This window comes from Ammodytes marinus (genome assembly GCF_949987685.1).
Source record: "Ammodytes marinus genome assembly, chromosome: 6".
NCBI classification, from domain to species: domain Eukaryota; kingdom Metazoa; phylum Chordata; class Actinopteri; order Uranoscopiformes; family Ammodytidae; genus Ammodytes; species Ammodytes marinus.
Window position 1 is genome coordinate 4,744,183 of NC_137235.1, and position 21,447 is coordinate 4,765,629.

The following is a 21,447-nucleotide window of genomic DNA, read 5'->3' on the forward strand; positions in this document are numbered from 1 at the left end:
TGGCATCGGTTACATAATTGGCTTTTATAATAGCTCCTGTAGAACAGATTGATTTTTCACCAATTTTTTCCAGTCATTCAAAAACTATATAATAAAACACACAATGGAGCTTGGCTTGGACCATGATTTTTTCATCTATTTTTCATTCATTTAGATAACTCTCATTCAAGCAGGCATACATTAGAAACACCACAGCCACTTACAGTAGTTTAAATATTGGAAAAAAATAAAAACAATCACCAACCAAGCATAAAAAAATAACAGGACACATATCACACAGGATTGTGTGGATTGTCTGCTCGTTTCCCGGCAACAACTTTTAAAACAACACGCAGACGGCCACGTCATTCGGTCACAACAGGCACAAACATAATCTTTTATATCTCTTAGCTACAATGAGCATTTTAAAAAAAAAGCTAAAAATTACAATAAACTTGCATAGCTGTGTGAAGCGTACAAAAGAAATGTGGTAAAAGAAGGTGCAAAGAGTTTGTTTTTAAAACGTGGTACAGCTGGGTAAGACTCGGTGTGTATTTACAACAAGAACATCTGCATCTTGTGTGGAACGGATAGAAGAAAAATGCAAAAAGTTGAGGCTTAAAACGAGCCCCGGTGCTCATTAAAGGTGGAGTCAGAGATGCTAGAGAACGCTTTTTGTCAAAATCAGTGAACTAGCAACCTGAGCCTTTTACAGAGCCAAGGCTGTGTATTAACACTGGATAGTTTTTCAGTGCACATACACAGTACGGGCAGGTAGTGGTAGCCGATCGTGAGCAGATATTCACTGATTTTGAGAAAAATATATGTTTGACAACAAGTGTTCTCCAAAATTGCTGACTCCACCATTAAAGGATGACAGAGGTGTACAGTAATGAGTGTCCCACGGAGAGGTGAAGGTGACGCAGCAGGGTAAAGGTAAAGTTAGAGTTAGAGTTAGAGTTAGAGTTAGAGTTAGAGTTAGAGTTAGAGTTAGAGTTAGCTCTGAGAGTTTTTGATGTTCTTAATCTCCAGCTCCAGCTGTTTGACACGGACGTCCCTCTGGTTGAGAAGCTCCCGCAACCGCCGGATCTCCTCCTGCTGCTTGTGGAACTTCAGACGCAGCTGTGGACAGAACAAAAATATTTATTTATTCATTCATTCATTAGGAAATGTATCAGGAGATGTATTTTCAAATTATCTATTTACAAAATCCTGTTTTTGTCTAAAGTTCGACTTCAGTTAAATTTACTTGGACTAACGAAAATAACTAGATACATTTATTTTGAAAAGATTGAATTTAGTGCAGAGTTGTTCAAATGAGAAAAATATGTCCTCAGAGTATAGATCAATACAAGACTTAAAACCCAAATCCTGCCAGTCTGCAAAAGTTTAATCAAGAAGGGAAGGTTTAAAAGCATGGTTGGAGTGAACACGGGATTTTAAGAAGAAGGGCAACCACCAAAATGACTTGTCTGTGTCCAGATCCTCATGGTTGATTTCACAATTTTATTTTTAGCAAGTTCTGCGAGCAATGGGAAGACAGAGCAGTAAACTAAGGCAGACATGACAATTCTATTAGTTGAACTGCCAGTTGAACATCGATCAAAGTGACGGCTCTATTTGATGAGATTACTAAAACTATATATTCAGCTCTTCAGTCAAGCTTTACACATATTTATTTTAATGTTGTTGTTTGAGGAAAAAACTGTGAAAAACAGCTTTATCTCATGTCTTTATGAATAAAACTGAATATAATTTTTAGTTTTAGTGCATTAAAGGTGGAGTCAGAGATTCTGGGGAACGCTTTTGTCAAAATCTGTGAATATCTCCTCACGATCCCCCACCTGTCTGTACTGTGTGTGCACTGTTAACATCTGGTGATAATACACAGCCTAGGCTCTGTAAACTGAGATATTCACTGATTTTGACAATCTCCAGAATCGCTGACTCCACCTGTTATATAGTGACATTTAGCACCACATGTCTAGTCATGTCATTGGAGTCCCTTGCGTACCTCGTTCTCGGTCTTTGGCGGGGAGCAGAGCGTGGGGTCGTCTCCGTTGGTGACGGGCGACCAGCTCTCTGCGTTGCCGTCGCCCTCTTTGCCTCCCAGCTGCTCCTGGATGTAGGCCAGCTGCAGCAGGCCCGGCCGGCTCACGGACCGCCGTGTGTCCACAGAGTTACCACAACCTTTAGTCATCGGGGTGTAAGAGTCTACCTCCTGACTACCAGGCTTTAGGGACATCAGTACTGGTCCTGGGAGAGACAGAGAGATACACTGAATGATTCTTTTATAGATTATTTTTGACATTTTTATGCTTTTATCAGACAGTTTGGAGAGACAGAGGTGAAATAGGGCAGAGAGGGGAATGATATGCAGAGAACGACCACGGGCTGGATTCAGACCTGTAGTGCTGCTGAGGACTGAGACTCTATGGGCGGGCGCTCTAACCACTACACCATGAGTGTCCCCATAAACTGAATGATTCTGACCCTGAAAATAATCTACTCAACAGATTATACAGTAGGTCAAAGTGCTCTGACCTTCACCAGATACAACATTACGTTTGTAACTTTAAAGTGACTATGAGGACCTTTCAGTTTTAGTTTTTTTCTAGTGCCCCCTTTGGACCAAAGAATTAGTGTTTTACAACGCCTGCTGTCATAAAGATCTTTGCTAGCGCATGCAGGTGTACATTTCTGGTTCAATTTCTGTATATTTGACCCACTAAATATGATCTAGTTTGGAGCACTTCCCCACCTGTCTTTCACACTAGGCAATGAGAGAAGACCTGCAAATCCCCCCAACATAAACAAATGACACACACACATGCAGACAGACACACACACACACACACACACACACACACTTATTCTGACCTTTATCGATGCCGCTGAGCCACTCCTCTGCGGTCATAGCAGGCTTGTTGCCAGCCGTCATTGGATAGATGTCTTCTTGGTACGACTCCGACTGGAAACACACAGACGGTACGTTCAGCAAGGACGTGAGCACACTAAAGCAAATCTCTGCTAAAACTTATGCATTTATTTTATAACCCATGTACATGTGTGTGCGTGTGTGTGTGTGTGTGTGTGTGTGTGTGTGTGTGTACTTGCAGTACAGTTTGAGGTCTCACCCTGCGAGGTACGATGAAGGAAAGAGGCTCAATGAGACTCTTGATTGTCACCAGTTTGTAGAACCTGAACACTTCACAGGAGCTCACGTTCAGACCGCGCTTTGGCATCACACCTGAGGGAACACACACACACACACACACACACACACACACACACACACACACACACACACACACACACACACACACACACACACACACACACACACACACACACACACACACACACACACACACACACACACACACACACACACACACACACACACACACACACACACACACACACACACAGATAGTTACACAGGGTACAAACATTTTCGGCTGCACCATTATTCTATACTTAAAAGTATATTTTGTAAAATAATTACAACATTTGGTGGAGCTGATCAACTTTGTATCAACTTGTTTTGCGATGGCTTGGATGTGACCGACATTCATTCATATGTAAAAGTTACGCACTATAGTTTTTTTTTTTTTTTTTCACTAGCTATAGTGAAATATTTTTTTTTATATATTTTTTGGGCTTTTTTATGCTTTATTGACAGTTCAGAGAGACAGATGTGAAATGGGGCAGAGAGGGTAGTGACATGCAGAGAACCCAGGTCTGCTGCTGGGCCCGGCCTGGGGGGGGGGACGCCCTACCAACTGAGCTAAGGGCGCCCCCCACTATAGCTTTAAAACTAAATGGTGCTGACTGACGGATGAAGGTGCAGTAGAAATGTAAGAGACAAAACACAACTTTAAGTGGAACTCCAGTATTTACAACACGAGCAAAGAGACGACACATCTTTCGTTCGTTCAGCTGAAATAAGTAGTAAAGAACTGCCACTGTTTAATAACCCAAACAGTTTACATTTAACAGCATTTTAAGACTCATTTCCAATCAACTTCCATCAAACAATCTCTAGATCTTGAGTTTCAAAATTTAAAACATTAGTGTATGTATGTGTCTGTCTATAGACTTCAGTTCACGTTTCATGTCACTCCACATGATCTATGACTTTGCTTTCATCAGCGGGTTTTGCTATTCAAATAGCAAAGGCCTATTTGCACAGCAGCTTTGCTTACAGGTGCAGGAGAGACACAGTTTGCACACAGAGACCAACAGACACATTTTAAGGTGAGACACTTCAGGTGAATGGGGTGAAAACAAGTTTAACTTATAGATTTCATCATCAAACTAATTGATAACTAACATTAAAACAATAAAGTTTAATCTTTTTTTTAAATATATATTCGAATTTGGCAATATCTAACTAATTACCCGGTATATTTGAGTCTCTTCAAAAATCAAAAATCTAGATGTTGGATAAAGCCAGTTAAAATCTTTTATTACATCTTTTACAAAACAGATTTTGTCTCTTCTGTATTAGACTTCAGAATAGTGCTAAGAATTATTATGGAAAGTTAAGTTGATGGAAGTGCTTTATAAATTGAGATTTTAGGATTAGAGTATTAAAAAAAAAATTATCTAGAAATTTACCAGAGCTTTAAAAAAAGAATGTTTTTGCGTGCAGTGTCTCGCCTTGACACACACTCAAGTAAAGAAATTCTCTGACATACTGCATTTTGATTAAAGACCATATGGAAGCAAAGCAGTGTGTGTGTGTGTGTGTGTGTGTGTGTGTGTGCGTGCGTGCGTGTGTCTCTCTTACCTATTCCTTTCTGAGGTAGGTTGGAGCGGTACTCTGTCAGGTAGTGGATGTATGGTTTTTCTGAGCTGATCTCATAGTACCTCATATTGCCGTCCCCCTGATAGAGACAGGAGAGAGAAGAAGTCCATTTAACAATAATATTAATTATTTTCTCTATTAAAAGTGGAGTCAGCGATTCTGGAGAATGCTTCTTGTCAAAATCACTTTTGGTCAAAATCTGTGAATATCTCCTCTCGACCCACTACCTGTACCAACAGTGTGTGCTGGACATGAAACTGGTGTTAATACACAACCTATGCTCTGTAAACTGGTATGTAAACAAAGAGTAACTAACCCCAACCCTAAACAAGGGTGGCCCACCAACATGTCTGTTTACATGTCTGAGCCTAGGCTGTGTATTAACACCAGACTTTTTTTTTCCCCGTGCACACACAGTAAGCGGATCGTGAGGAGATATTCACTGATTTTGACAGAAAGTGATTTTGACAACAAGCGTTCTCCAGAATCACTGCCTCCACCTTTAAAGGTTAGACTCTTTCTGGTTGCCGTTAGAGACCCACCTTTCCAGCGATGTAGAGCATGTGTGTGTCGGGGTCGTAGAAGGGAAAGAGAACTCCCGAAGAACCGTCCAGGTTTTCTTGTAACAAAGGCACGGACAGGTCATCCTATAAAACACACACACACACACACACACAGGATTGATCAAAAACAACACTTATGTATGCAGCAGTAACATGCACAGGACTAAAATCAAAAGATCATTTTAATCCACTTCTACATAAGAGTGCTCAATCCTTAATCCGGGCCTTGGACATAATCTCCCGCCTCCGCAATATACACACACACACACACACACACACACACACACACACACACACACACACACACACACACACACACACACACACACACACACACACACACACACACACTATTACTACAGGCTTGTTGAGGTGACTGTTCTAAGGACTTGGCAATGACATAATCCAAGAGGAAACACCTCCGGCTTTACTTTAACACTGTCACAGGGAATTCTTCAGGAAAATCCCACCAGGTGTTTAAAACCATTAGTCCACTAGATGGCAGAGTTGTGTGTGTGTGAGAGAGAGAGAGAGAGGGAGAGAGCGAGAGAGAGAGAAACTGGAGAGAGCTTGGGTGTGCTACATCTTTTCATTTTGTTATGGCTAAAAATAGATTGACCCAAAAATGTAGCTTAACGGGACTTGGTCTCACTTCTCCTAGGTCTTCCTAATGCAAATGTTACTAATGTACATCATAGAAAGTTGTTTGCAAATGTGTTGGCATTCTGTGCAAGAAAGAATATACTGTATGAATTCATTGGGTTTCCTGTAAGGCTCGTACACTTCCTAAACTAATAATGGGAGTATATTCCTCCAGATCACCTGACTTGTCTGAAACACTCCTAAACATCTGAATTCAACAAAATGTGGATACTATTTTTTGAGTATTTAAATGTGAGTGTATCTACCATTTTGTGGAGAGATTTAAATACTTTTATTAGGTATTTTTGATAGAAGAAAAAGTCAGTGAGTATCAATATTTTTTTTTCATTAAATAAAGAAATATAAAGTGAAGAAATAAACATATATAGCTGTGACAAAATGATCTAAACTCAAACAGTTCTCTCTTCTAGCTTTGTTGAACCTGAGATCATGACGTGATCTTAATCAGTGAATGGAGCTGGTTCAGGTGACTCAGGTGACCTAAGAGTTGACCGTTAGTCACCTGATAACAAGTAGTGACTGTGTGTGTGTCATCATTACCGACAGCGACAAAACCTCAACGTGTCAACACCCGATTCATATCCATTCTCAGATTAACTTTGGGAAATCTGTATAAAAAGCCTGTTAAAAATAAAACTTGTGCTGAAGAACCTGACAGTACTTCTTGAGTAATACTTCTTATACTTCTAATAATTCTTGCACAGAAAGGTTTCTTGCACAGCTGTGAAATGTGGATAAAAGTGTGTTAAAAAAACCAAGTCAACGGACCTTTTCGGACCATTTTTAATCCAAAAAACTCTGTGTGCTCTCACCTGATCCCACAGCGCTATCTGTCGGTCGTTCCAGCGTGAGGTTCCCGTGGTGGCGAGCATCTTCAGGTTGCCTAGCACCAGCACCTTGACCGCTTTGTGTGTCTTGCAGTTGGCTTCCTGCAAACACACAAAAACAACAACATGCATTAAAACAAAGCATCAGGCATAGTGCACACACTGTACTGTATTCATAGTGTAAGACTAAAGGCAAATAGACTAATCTGTTGATAATAACAGCTCAGTGGAAAGATGGCCTAGAGGAAAAGAGGGTGTTAGTTGTAAAAACTAGTGGTGGCTGGTATAACATCTCTACCATTGTGTGCTTGAGCAAGATACTTAACCTCGAACTGCTCCAGGGGGGTACTGTACTATGGCTGACCCTATGTGATGACCCTCTCTGAGGAATTGCATGTGTGGGGTGTGTGAGATATGCGAAAATACATATTTCAATAACCTTGTGTGTTAGTAAACTTGCGAATCCAGGTAAAGTAAATCCGATGTAAACTTATGAATCCACGTGTTGGTTAATAAAGAAATAAAAAAATAAAAATCACCCAATACTACAACAGCGTGATGTAATGTTTCCCATGTGAGCTTGTTTGGCAGGCGAAGGCAGCGAGAGCAGACTGATAGAGAGAGTGTGAGTGTCTGGAGGCTGACCCAGAGGTTTGTGGAGTTATGCGGCCGTCCTTCAGAGGCCGGAGGTGTCACATTTGGCTGTGTGGTGCTGGATGAAAGCCTGGGCTGTGAGAAGCACCAGGGAACTCCCACTTATGTAATACTGTCTGAGATGCTTTTGCAAACCACAACTGAAGCCTAGTTCACACACTTCAAGATTTTTCCACTTGCCAACAGTTTATAGACACCGCTGACGAAGGCCCCTGATCAGAGGTATCTCGGCGCATGCTCCTGTGAGTTCTGATCGCTATGTGTGAAAGGTTCAAAGATGAGATCAGAATATGACCAATACGCTCGCCGATGCGTTGCATGTGCCCGACAAATATCTAGCACGCTTAAAATGTGTTCTAGTCCAAAATCATGTTGTATGGAAAGGGCTGTGACAGAACAGGGGATGAGGTGACACACTGGAGGGCACATCAATGCTCTATAATAGTTTCTTTAATAGAACATTGGCATAGTAACAAACTTTTCAGTATTCTTAACAGAAACAAAAGCACAAACGTGTTCATTATTTATCAACCGCCAGCTCTCTCTATTGAACCGACAATCCTGCCCGCATTTACAAATCCTTATATTTAAAAAAAATAAATTTAACTGCAAATCCGCACACACATTTGCTTCTTTTGGAAAACCATAGAATGAAAAAACGGCAGACACACACAACACACACACACACACACACACACACACACACACACACACACACACACACACACACACACACACACACACACACACACACACACACACACACACACACACACACACACACACACACACACACACACACACACACACACACACACACACACACACCACACACACACACACACACACACACACACACACTTGAAGCCTCACCTGCACTATGTTTCCTGAGCGTGTCTCCATGAGCCTCAGCTTCCTGTCTTTACACGTTGTGGCGAACAGCGTTCCGTCTGTGTTGAAGGACATGGAGAGAACCACGTCTGTGTGATGGCTGATGGTCCGCACAGGGTTCTTTATCACCTGCTCAGGACAGTCCAGGTTCCAGATCATTACCTGCAGGGGCGAAAGGTTACACACGAAAATAAATAGACATATAACATATCTTCTATATACTGTACTTGTTGTAATGCACAGTATACACTATTTGCCCCCACACTAGTTGGTGAATAAACCTAACTTTTTTTTTTATAATAATAAAAAAATAATAATTAAATTATTAAATTATATTCCACTAAAAGTCTGAAATATTCTGTTTATTTTAGGTGTAAAAATGGATCAAGACTCTTATTGGTCCTGGCTCTGTCCTCTATATTAAAAAGAAGGGTTTGCTTGAAGCCAACTGGTTCATATGAAGAGGTAAATCGATTTTTTATTTTCAGGTTGGACCGGCAACAAACGTTATGTTGTAGCGACCGTCATCATGCTGCATTTAAAGTAATACATAATTAGTGACATCATAAGGTCACAGAAGTCCACTAGTCCAATTTTTCCGTTGTTTGATTTGTGGGTGTGTAGCTTGGTGTGTGTTTGTTGTTACCTGGTAGTCATAGCCTGTGTGTGTGTGTGTGTGTGTGTGTGTGTGTGTGTATATACCTGGTAGTCATAAGCTGTGTGTGTGTGTGTGTGTGTATGTGAGTGTGAGTGTGTGTGTGTGTGTGTTTGTGTGTGTGTACCTAGTAGTCACAGGCTGTGTGTGTCTATGTGTGTGTGTGTGTGTATTTATGTGTGTGTGTGTGTGTGTGTGTGTGTGTACCTGGTAGTCGTAGGCTGTGCTGAACAGTATGTTGTTGGCCGTCGGGTGCCACTCGATGAGGCCGACCCTCCGGCTGTGACCCTGCAGCTCCTTCCAGGCGACTGTCAGGTTCTTCAACACGCCATGAGGAGGGATCTCCCAGATCTTCACCTGCAGACACACACACACACACACACACACACAGGGACATTACTTGATGTTAACTAACTGCATTTACCCACCAACAGTGCTTTAGTAGAGTTTTTTTTCTATCGCTGCTCCACATACATTCCAAGAGAAATATGGTAATTTTTAGTGCAATAATTATTATTTCTTTCTTACAAAACAAAGGAAATGGTCCAAATGCAGCTGAAACAATGAGTCGATTGACAGAAAGTTAATTGGCAACTATTTTGATATCTAATGGGAAAAAAAAATCATGGGTCCAGCTTCTCCAATTTGATAATTTGCTGCTTTTCTTATTAATTTAAAAATAATAAAAAATATTAAATAAGGTTGAGGTTTGGATAAGTACTATGTAGGTGTCACATGGGGCACTATACTGGGTCATTGTGTCGACAATTTGTCACTTTTTTTGTAGAATTCTTTTACAAACCAAACATTCCAATCGAGGAAAGAACGTTCCAAAAGCTTAACTTGTAACAAGTGTGAGTATTTTGCGATATTAGTTCTTTAATTGCACTTAACGCCTTTAAAATCGGAAAAATTGGAATCCATTGTCGACTGAATATGGAAAACAAATGACGCTGCCCCGAGGCACACTTTGTGAAAACGGTCTTAAAACCTGCGGACTCCGCCTTTAATCTGTCTGTGTTCGGGGATTTGTTCTGAGCTCCTCTGCCAGGTCAGAGCTGAGGAATGTTTGGAATGACTTCGACTTTTTCTTCAAGGCTAAACGGCGAGGCAATAAAATCATCTCCCTGCTGCTACATGCTTTTATTCCGGGCAAGTTAACAAACGATAAGGCTTAGGTGAAACTTAAATATATATATTTTTTTAAAGTATGTAATATTTGGGCATTTTCTGTTATTGGACAGTTTTGGACAGACCCAGATGAAATGGGGTACAGAGGGGAATGACATGCAGAGAACGACCCGGGCCGGATTCGAACCCCGGGTCTGCTATGAAGAGGACTGAGCCTCTATGGGAGGGAGGGGGGCTCTAATCACTCGAAAACATTTAAAAACTGTACAAACCGTGGTGTCCTCGGAGCAGGAGGCGATGCAGTAGTCATTGAAGGGATTCCACTTGATGTCTAAGACGTTTCCTCTGTGGCCCGAAACCCTGGGGCAGTGAGGGTCCACTTTACCCGTCTGACACACACACACACACACACACACACACACACACACACACACACACACACACACACACACACACACACACACACACACACACACACACACACACACACACACACACACACACACACACACACACACACACACACACACACACACACACACACACACACACACACACACACACACACACACACACACACACACACACACACACACACACACACACACACACACACACAGAAACATATAGTGATATTACAACACTGAACATGTTAAATAACTTAGAACATTAGATAAGATATTCCTTTAGTCTTCCCACAATTTTAAGTTTTAAGAACTTATTGTTGATAACCTGGATACCTTGAACTTTCGACTTTATTCACAAAATTGTATTTCAATTTTATTTTCGACATTTTGAATTTTTTCTCAAAGTGAATAATGATGATATTTTTCGATCCCGTTGCCCTAATACTATTCTGTATTAAACCAGAGAGTCTTTTGAAATACAGAACCAACATAAAAAAATAGGGGAAAAACAAAAGGCGTTACACAGCTTACACAACGTTTGCACTAGAACATCCCAAGCCCTGTAACATCTGTTGAGTCCCCTTTAATATCAAACTATTGATGAGTGCTGACAGAGGCCCAGTGCAAAGCCAACACGTGTCTAAATATCTAAAACCAGAGGTGTCGGTCTGTGCAGGTTAGGACAGGCATCCCAGCAGTCAAGCAGTACAAACCCCTCATGACATTTGCGTGAAAATATTCGGTACTTACGCAACGCGTTTTGTGACACGCGTATTCGACCGATCCTCTTCCGAGTCTTACCTAAGCTTTTCTCTGTCTCAACAAGAAGCCGCTAATTATGCTGTTTGTACGAGCAGGGCTGACACACACACGGCCGCGGGCTACATTACCGCGCAGGTAAAGGTGTGTTTCAAGTACGGGAATTATGAAATCATTACCTTTCAAACGCCACACACACACACACACACACACACACACACACACACACACGCAATAGTAAGCTGAACACAGCACTTCTGTTCTTATATTTATGTGCGTTTTGACATCTCTTTGCACAGAACAATCGCCTATTTGTAAGTGTAACCACACACACACGCACACACACACACACACACACACACGCACAGAGCGGATGGGAGGTATGAAGAGATGAAGTTTCACCTCGTTGAGACATTGGGAGCAGGGGGAGAGAGGGGAGGGGGAGGTCAGATGATGAGTTATGTCATTCCTAAGCTCCTATGCAACTCCTGCCCATGCTGCCAGGAGGCTGGTGATAATTCAAGAAAAAATAAAGAAAAATGGAGTGAGAGAGGGGGGAGAGGTGTTCAGCTTGATGAATCGCTCTGAACCGGAGATATACAACGCGACTGTAAATCCAACCAGCACACGAGCCAGCAGTTTATTTGAGAGAGATCGCTATTGAGAAAGATAAATGCCGTTGAATGGGAAAATACACTGTAAAAGTAGAAAAGTTAGGAAAACTAGAAAAATTTGAAGGCATCTGTCTCACTTGGTTTTTTAGTTTTGAGGACAACTTAAACTCTTACGTTTCATAGTTACAACATTTGAACCAACTAATTATCTTAAGTTGAGATAACTCATAATTCTTATGCAATAAAAATGTATCTTTCATGTGTATAAAAACGTCAAACTTTACGTTCTACATACTTAGAATTCCAAACAAAAACAGCAATTAGTTGCCAACTAATTCGGTCAAACAAATAAACAAACCAAATCGGTCAATATGTTGATTCAAACAATAAACAGTGTTAAGGGTGTTGACACAACTTTTGCTTTTAAGAAGTCTTGTAGAAACTTGAAGTATCATCACATATGAATAATAAGTTATCTGAACAAAAGATACTTAGTTTGCTCAAATGTAGGCAGTTTTCTTTAAAACTTAAAGGCGCTGTAAGCGGAATGGTTCTTTTAGCTAACTTCCTGTCAGTTACTGCAGTTAGCAGTCCCCTCGCTCGTCCCTACGTCACCACATTAATGCACTGCGGTCTTCAAGCAGCAAGTTATCTAGCATCATCTCAGATCCATAAGTGTGATAAAACATGATAAAAACCATCAAAACAGACATTGGGAAGGATTTTTATCTGCTCCGCCATTGTAGGCGCATACACATTCACCCATCTGTTGCTCTGGCGTGCACCGGCAGTGAGACCATGGAGTGTATATACTATATATGAGTGAGACGAGTGTCGGTTTGTAGCGTTCTCTCTTCTGATTGGATAAAAATTTCGGGATACTACAATAAGTTTATTTGCCGATTACATGCAAAGCAGCTGACTGAGAGATCGGCTTTATGAAACGCGCACATTATGTAAGTGATCACTGTATGAATAAAGAGCGATTTTACACTTATATTAACATAAATAAACCGCTTACTTCACCTTTAAGAGTTATACTTTTAGCCTCAAAACTCAAAAATCTAGTGGATACAGTTGCCTTGAAAATTTGAGTTTTCCTACATTTTCCTTTTTACAGTGTCCTGTTCATTAGTGATGTCTTGAAGTGTTTGATTGATTAGACAGGTCAATGGTTGGTGAAGGAGAGATAAAACAGAGTGATGTATGAGGAGAAAATAGAAAAAGACCACATGCACTGTTTAGGTGAACCAGTTTTCCTGGTATTAGAGATTATTTTGGCTCGGACTGCTGCCGGCCTATTTATATTCTGAGTGCGGAGCCGTCTGTTCCAGGTGTGCTGTGTGTGTGTGTGTGTGTGTGTGTGTGCTGTGTGTGTGTGTGTGTGTGTGGGTGTGTGTGTGTGTGTGTGTGTGCAGGAGCAAAGAGAGAGAGAGAGACTGTATGAGGATATTCAGCCCCTCTGCCCCTTTTGACAACCAGCACACGACTTGTTTCATCTTTTGTGACCCTGTAACTTTTTATTTGATTGTTTTTATCGTCTTTTACGTGCAATTTCTTGTAATTTTTAAACAATTTGTTAATTTTTATTGTTGTCTATTCCATGCATCTTCAATATTGTTTAATGTTTTATTTAAATATATATTCTGTAAAGCACATTAAATGACCTAGTGTCTAAATTGTACCATATAAATACACCTGCCTTGAAACTGTACAGAGGGGAGAACTCCTTTGTTAAGGCTTACCTGTCCGAAATAATATATTTATCACTATAATATATTTTCCTATATCTTGTAAGTTTGTATTGCATTTTTTTTTAATGACGTCAGGAAGAATTGAGATACATCATACATTAAATAAACAATACACAATATTTTGAACTACAACAACCATAAGCTTCGAGACGTTTTCTTTAAAAAAAAACAATGGCCTTTTGTCTTTATAAAGCTCTTTTCCTGAGAAGTTAAAAATACACTGTTGACGTGATTTTTTTGAGTAGACATCTTGATTTTTTATCCTTGAATGAACTTTGCAGAGATATTGTTCATGATGTGAGATAATGTTGTTATATAAACAGAGAAGGTCTGATAATCTGTCTAGACATGATGCCATTTCATTCCACGTTATTGTTGAGTCTGACGCTCTGTTTACATAAATCCATTGTTGCTTTGGAGAGGGGATTATTTTTAGATTTTGGGGATGACTTCTTTTGTTTTGCCCCCATCAAATCAGTAGCATCGGTCACTTAGCAAGAACATACCAACAACATATACACACCTAATGGAAATCCCTTAAAACACTGTCATACCATCATGTGCAACATAAACTTGCATATAAAATGACATCGCAAACGCTGTATACAGACATGTATACATTTTACATATCCATCTACCTAATGTATAAAGAGTAAACTATAACATTAATTATTCAATATTTTTGCCATCACTCTTTGAAATCCATTGTATTCTTGTTAATAACTTACAAAACACTGACTTGTATAAGAACATTGTATGGTGTTGTCCATTGTTGCTTTTGATATATAATGTTCTCGTATGTGTATGCACATAGGGCCTAAGTAAAATATTAAACCTCCATTCCCCCCTTGTAGAAGACAAAAAGATATCAACGAAAAAAATCCAATAATTTACCATCAGCAGTTTTTTGAGTGAATTAGTGCATGTGCCACTCTAGAAGCTGAAAAGGCTGACTGCAGTCAAACGTGTCATAAGTGCTGCGTAGCTACTAGATACTCACATGATGTAGAGACAGCACGAGGAAGGCCCCTCCCCCGGCGCATTCTGTGATGACGGCCAGGAAGCGCGGGTTGACGGCACAGAAGTTGTTGTCCTGCACGCTGCGGGTGATGGGCACGCCATCGTAGCAGCTCTCCTTGCTCGCCGCTTTACCGAAGACGTGACGGAACTTGGAGCTGCGGTACTGAGGACGCCATGACATCTGAGAGGGAGAGAGAGGAGAGGGGGTGTGTGTGTGGGGGGGGGGGGGGGGGTGGTCAGTCAAGGGCAAGCTTCTCTCACTGACTTTTTCATTTAATCTCATGATTATATTGGAGGATAAAACCCCTTGAGATGCAGTTTTCGCATATTCGACGGGGTCCACAGCAAAACAACAAAGGAACCAAAAACATTGAACGAGATACAGATAAATGATACAGTAATGAGTTTAAAAAATATATATATTCTGCTGCTGCCTTGTCACAAACAGCAGAGCAGAGTAATGGTGAACATGAGCATTGTCACTCTAAGACACTGATACTAATACTGAGTACGCCATGTCATCTGAGAGGGAGAGAGGTGGGGGTCAGACATGGGCAAGCATCTCTCACAGATACTGTTTGAGATTTCTTTCAATTTAATTCTCCAGCTCCCTTCTTCTCACATGCAGAAAAGTAGTAGTTTTTTCTTTGTAAGAAGCTGCAATATTTGTTGATGTAAATGTACTGGTTTTTTTTAGTCACATGCTTCTCTGAAACGTGTGCAGCATTCACTCTCAAACACCGATTCCTGCTTAGAAATCTATATAATGGGTTCCATTATTGGGTTAGATATGGCTGCAATCTACTCATCGGATTTTGGACTGACAACACTGATCCAAATTCCATAAATTTACCTGTACGTATTCATATTGTCAAATTGCTGGCATCAAAATGTTGACAAAAGTTAAGTGTGAAAACCTTGTTTAATGTTTATTAATAGGACGTATGAGATAAGGAGTTTATTCGTGATGCTCAATAGATCATTTGTTGGTCTGATGACTATGACTGACTTTACAGTGTTATCTTTGATTAATATTTCTTGACAGAAAATTTAATTCTTCAGGGTATGTAATAGGATATTTTCATGACTGTCATCAAAATCAAATCAATGACTCAATCAGTCAATGAAACAGTAAATAAGGACGGAGGAGAAAACCCAGAAGACTTCCCAAAAACCCTGAGTCTCTTTTTAGCCTCTTTCCTTTAAAGCCAGTCGATGCATATGTCATTACTGTGAGAGATAAGTGGCTCTGGTCCACTGGGACGCGGCCGGGCCAGCCTGCATGTCTGCTGCTGTGTCTGGCTCTCTGCCTGCTGCTGCTGCTGCTGCTGCTGCTACCGGGTCATTACTTATGAATTAAGGGCTGGAGGAGGACGAGGTTGATGGACAAGATTTAAAAGGCAAACAAAATCCATCTAAAAAATATCAATTTACGGTTCACAGAGTTATAGAGACAGGGAGAGAGAGAGAGAGAGAGAGACAGAGAGAGAGACAGAGAGAGAGAGAGAGAGAGAGAGAGGGAGAGAGAGAGCGAGAGAGAGAGAGAGAGGGAGAGGGAGGGAGAGGGGGAGAAGGGGCATAGATGCAAACGAGCAATGAAAATATAGCAGACAAGACAACAGAACAACTGTTTTATCAGAAATCAAAATAATGTCATAATTCTCTGTATTTATGCCCGCAGGCCTTTCAGATGATGGCTAAATAAATACAGCCAAGATGCCAAGAGAGAGAACATCACAGAAGTAAAATGAAAATCAACAGCATTTGGCTAGCAGCATGGTGCAGGTGGTAAATTCCATGAAATCTGGTTAAAGAAATGGAACGAAAAGAAATAAGAAGAGGACACAGGTGGTGGTAGTGTGTGTGTGTGTGTGTGTGTGTGTGTGTGGGTGTGTGTGTGTGTGTGTGTGTGTGTAGGGGGGGTGACTCTCAATGTCTCGGTTTACTCGTCCACCTCTCCCCTTCTGCCCCGAGGCGATCACACAGAGCGTCATGCTGTCACTCCGGAATGTTCCTACCTGAGGAGCAGCTTCACTGAACTACTCAGGTGTTTAAGAGAGACACACACACACACACACACACACACACACACACACACACACACACACACACACACACACACACACACACACACACACACACACACACACACACACACACACACACACACACACACACACACACACACACACACACACACACACACACACACACACACACACACACACACACACACACACAGAGAGTCATGGCAGAGTTCACACAGTTAACTTGCAACAGCATTTATTGCTAGGGCAAAACAAAAATACATTTGCATTTTCCTCAATAAAGTAGGTAATAAAGTAGTACTACTAACACTAGGCAGTGTGTATCATTTGAATGATATTTTCTTTGATAGGCCTTTCCACAGAGTGAACATCACCAGCAAACAGAGCCAGCATTCTCTTTATACTTCCATACAATAACAAAGTCATGTCATTCCAAGACTACCTGATAAAAATCATTTTGAAGTCAGTGTACAATAACTAACTGATCTGAAATGTGATGTCAACAAGAGTTAAGGTATCTAGTTTTTTTTATTTTAAGAAAAAATAAATGTTTAAGAAAAAATCATGTTGAGCAACAAGCAAACCCAGTGGAGATCATCATTGCAAACTATCTGATAGTTTATAAAGACATTTTTTATCAAAAAACACAAATATCAACATCTGTAAATCAGTCTGTTAATCTTTATGATTCACGGCTTTATGATTTTAGCTCTGCGCACAGCTAGCGTTCCTCAAACAAAGAAATGATTACCAAAAATAGCTGCCATTTAATTGTGGTGTCAATCAAAGGTCTAGACAGGAACTTGAGCCTCTTCACATACCCTGGACTATTGAACATGTGGTGGTTTGCTAGTTCTCTGATGATAACGCAGGTGTTGCAATCTGCATAGCAACACTAAATACCTCACGCCTTTGTGCCGTTTAAAAGAAATGCCACCTGTTCCACAATAACAAAACCAATATTCAAAATGAAACTTCCTCATGGGAACTTAAATAAAGGTGAGTAACGCTGACACCCATGCAGGCACGACAAGACACAACTACTAACCTGTTGCTCACTTTAAAGCTATAGTGTGTAACTTTTTCTTATAAATTAATGTTCGTTTCATTCAAGCCATCGCCAAACGACTTGACACCAAATTGATTAAGCCTATCACCGCCACAAAACTCTCTCTGTAGTTTCAGTATGGTGGCGTTTACAAACTGGTGAAATGTTTCAGTTGTTGATTCTACTGCTAATAAAAAACCTGCACGTTCAGCAGAAGGAATAAAATCCATATGCGACCACCGAAGGCTTACCTCATATAGATGCGCCGAATAACTACATCGAATTACTCCGAATTCTTCATGGGACAACAGAAGTTACTCACTCTGGCTTTAAATTCTCTACATCTTCACTAACATTTGACGACATAATGCTATTTTTGTCAAAGGGCTTAATGTAAGGCTAAGTGAGCTACATGCACACTTACATGAGCACTTACAAACTGGAGTGCGTGTGTGCGTTGATAAAATCCACATTCATGTCTTGCTGAGGCTTACAAGAGCAGAGGGAGATGCACCCAGGCCAGACAACTGGGACATGTTGTCACATCTAAAGCAGGTTGTAATCATTGCAATGCATTGTGGGCCGCCTTGTCTCTGGCTCCTCGCAAGAACTGATGACCAAAACACTATCCTAGCTATTTTTACACTTTCTTACACTAGCTCCTTGATCAAAAAGACAAGCAGGGCACGCTCACTGACAGCTGAGGGAAAAAATAAACGCTTTTCTTAGACTGTCTTTATGTCTTAATGGCAAAATGACAAAAACCTAAAATGAGATGCAGTTCTTTTTGTAAGAAAGAGAGAAAATGTATTTTCGTCCCTAACCAGTGACTCACAGCGGCCACCGCAATAAGAGGGCCTGTAAAAACACTCATAAAACTCAACTGAAAAACACAGATATGACTCTAAAAAAAGATATATTGTACATCTGGTTTGTTCTCACCAGAGTTCCTTTAGCGGGGTCTGTACTTGTATATAGAAATATATTCACCCATTGCTCACCTAAGGGCTGTTCTTTAAGCACCTCATAACTCATAAACGTGCCACTCCTTTCTCCGGCTTGCCAAGGCTTGGTACTGGAGAAGGGGTTCAAAGTTTACTTTCTGGTGTCAAGATATCGGTTTTCTTAAGCTGCGTACGGCCTACAGCTACTAGCAGAAAAGAATATCTGCTAATCCTGACTCTTTCACATATCTAATAACAATACCTGTGAGGACTTTTTGCTTTTGTTTGAACAAAAAAATGACCCTAATCCATAAACCTAGTTCTTATACAACCCAAGCAAGCGTGCACCTGCCATCAGCCCCCCCCACAGACGCCTTCTCACTGCTCAGATAGACGTAATGTTTTGTAAACGCTCCAAGTGAAATACAAGACGAGGAATGTACAGGTGTGAACACATGTCGTGGCAGTGTGTATGTGTGTGTGTGCGTGTGTGTGTGCGTGTGCATGGACAAATATTCATTGTGTGTCAAACAGTGTCGACGAGAGAGAGACACACTTCCCTTCTGCTATCACACACAGATGACGGCCAACAACCCCTCGTCTCGTAATAGGATAAGAGTCACAATGGTAACCCAATAGCTTCTCCATTGCTATAAAGCAACACGTGTGTGTGTGTGTGTGTGTGTGTGTGTGTGTGTGTGTGTGTGTGTGTGTGTGTGTGTGTGTGTGTGTGTTTTGAGTTTGTTAACCTGGAGAGATTCTCTTAGAATTTTCTTTAAAAGTTCTGAAGAAACTACGTACATACTTTTTCTGTGGCACTGGAAATAAAGTTGAACTTTGGTATGACAGCTTTCTATGAGCCCGTATGTTTGTACAGACGTCCAACAACAGTCATAACCACTCAAACACAACAACAGGTCTTAGTTTCCTTTTCGTACAAAGCATGCCAGCGCAGTTCTTTGCCAAGTCCAACATGCCCACACATTGAACTTGTGTTTTGGGGTCAATCATTATGTCAGTTATGTTTTAAAGACATTTTTTTTGACATCGACGTTTGTGCATTCAGATGTAAAGATAAGCTCAACAATAGTCCTTTATTCTAGGAGGCTTGTTTTATAGACCAAAAGCAATTAATGATTAACGTAAACAGGAGTCCAGGAACCAGGATCACATTGATAAACTGTGTCCCTCCCCAGCATCAGTGATTCTGTTAAGCTTAAGCGAAATGTATCTGAGCAATCCACAATTTCTAAAGAACAAAGTAAGACTTTAAAATGAATCATTTGCTTCTACACAACTTCATTATGTGTGGTTTTGTTGGAGAATTGTTGATGAACAGATGAATCAGAAATCAAAGCAGAGCTCAGAACATTGTAGCTTCATGTGAAGCGAGTATTGATTCAATCATTTACCATGAAAGCCTTCTATGATCTCCACCTATTGATGAGATGATTGACACACCACTCAAGTGTCCATTAGCTTCTATAGAACATCCACTTACACAGAGGGTCTTACGGTAAACACTCACAGGCCTACAGTAAAGGCTTTGCTGTGCTATTTCAACATCTTATTGATGTTCAATCACTTTTTAATTCAAGAATTAAGCCAATCAAATCAATGCATTTGTGTTTAGTTAGTTGATGTAAGCGCTTTAGAAGATGAGATTTTTGGTTCAGAGTTTGAAAACAACTAATGTTGACATTATGACTGTTTAAGATGGTTGTATAATGAGAAATATACCGATTCAAACAATCAAGGTTTAGCAAAATAAACACTTAAATGTACTGTACATTTTGGACTTTTAATGTATACTAGTATTATATTATAAAAGAAGACATGGTATGGAAGCCAAAAATCTAAAAAATGACCAATGCATTTTGCCTGCCTTGTCTTGCCTTAAGTGAGTAACTGTATGTTTAAAAAAAGGAGTTGATTAATCGGACCAAGACTTCAGTTGCAACTTTTTTATAGCAGATGCTTTGAACACATGTTTGGCCATGGCTATATAAAAAAAATCTAACTAACCTTGGCATCCACAACTGTGATTGCAAGCATGTACATAAAACATATCAACCCTGACGTGAGGAACAGGATGGCAGGCTTAATGAAACGACCTCAAACAGACACAAACACACACACACACACACACACACACACACACAGACCACAGAGCACATAATACAGGGAACGGTGGTGTGTTCTAAAGGGAGGATTGGACCATAAATAACTTTCTGTGGGTCAAGACGACTTGACCGGGAGGATGGAGGATGATGATGATGATGATGGTGATGTCATTTTCAAAGCTGTTTTATTTTTTGTTGTGAAGGAGAAAATAGAAAAATACTTCCACGCTCATGGCAGCAAATGAGCGGCTACTGGTCCAAGTTTTGTCTGCAGCATAATTAACTGCAAGGAGTTAGTTAGAAGTCAAGTTAGATCATTCAGTGTTGTGCATGGAAAGTTTTGATGCAAAAAATAGTTTTCTCTCAAATGTGCACACAGAGCAAGAGCTAAAGATATGGTTTGCTTGAAGGAAAATCTTTTTTTTTGTTTTGTCTTGTTCAAGCCTGTCCAATGAACATGATTGAACCCTGAGTTTTAATACCCAGGAGGGTTTGGAAATGGAACACACGCGCAAACACACACACACACACACACACACACACACACACACACA

General features: G+C 40.5%; 1 protein-coding gene across 2 annotated transcripts in view; it reads right to left on the reverse strand.

Moving 5' to 3' along the window:
- coro2aa (coronin 2Aa) overlaps positions 1 to 21,447 on the reverse strand; it is a 39,241-nt gene continuing 17,794 nt past the window's right edge. For both annotated transcript variants that reach the window (XM_080029754.1, XM_080029755.1), the window contains exons 2-12: positions 14,711 to 14,911; positions 10,449 to 10,565; positions 9,253 to 9,402; positions 8,373 to 8,552; positions 6,831 to 6,947; positions 5,335 to 5,439; positions 4,775 to 4,871; positions 3,117 to 3,229; positions 2,860 to 2,950; positions 1,994 to 2,235; positions 1 to 1,101 (exon numbers count right to left, since the gene is read on the reverse strand). In XM_080029754.1, the coding sequence (XP_079885880.1) occupies positions 976 to 1,101; positions 1,994 to 2,235; positions 2,860 to 2,950; positions 3,117 to 3,229; positions 4,775 to 4,871; positions 5,335 to 5,439; positions 6,831 to 6,947; positions 8,373 to 8,552; positions 9,253 to 9,402; positions 10,449 to 10,565; positions 14,711 to 14,911 (1,539 nt within the window). In that variant the 3' untranslated portion in view covers positions 1 to 975. The remainder of the gene's footprint in view (positions 1,102 to 1,993; positions 2,236 to 2,859; positions 2,951 to 3,116; positions 3,230 to 4,774; positions 4,872 to 5,334; positions 5,440 to 6,830; positions 6,948 to 8,372; positions 8,553 to 9,252; positions 9,403 to 10,448; positions 10,566 to 14,710; positions 14,912 to 21,447) is intronic.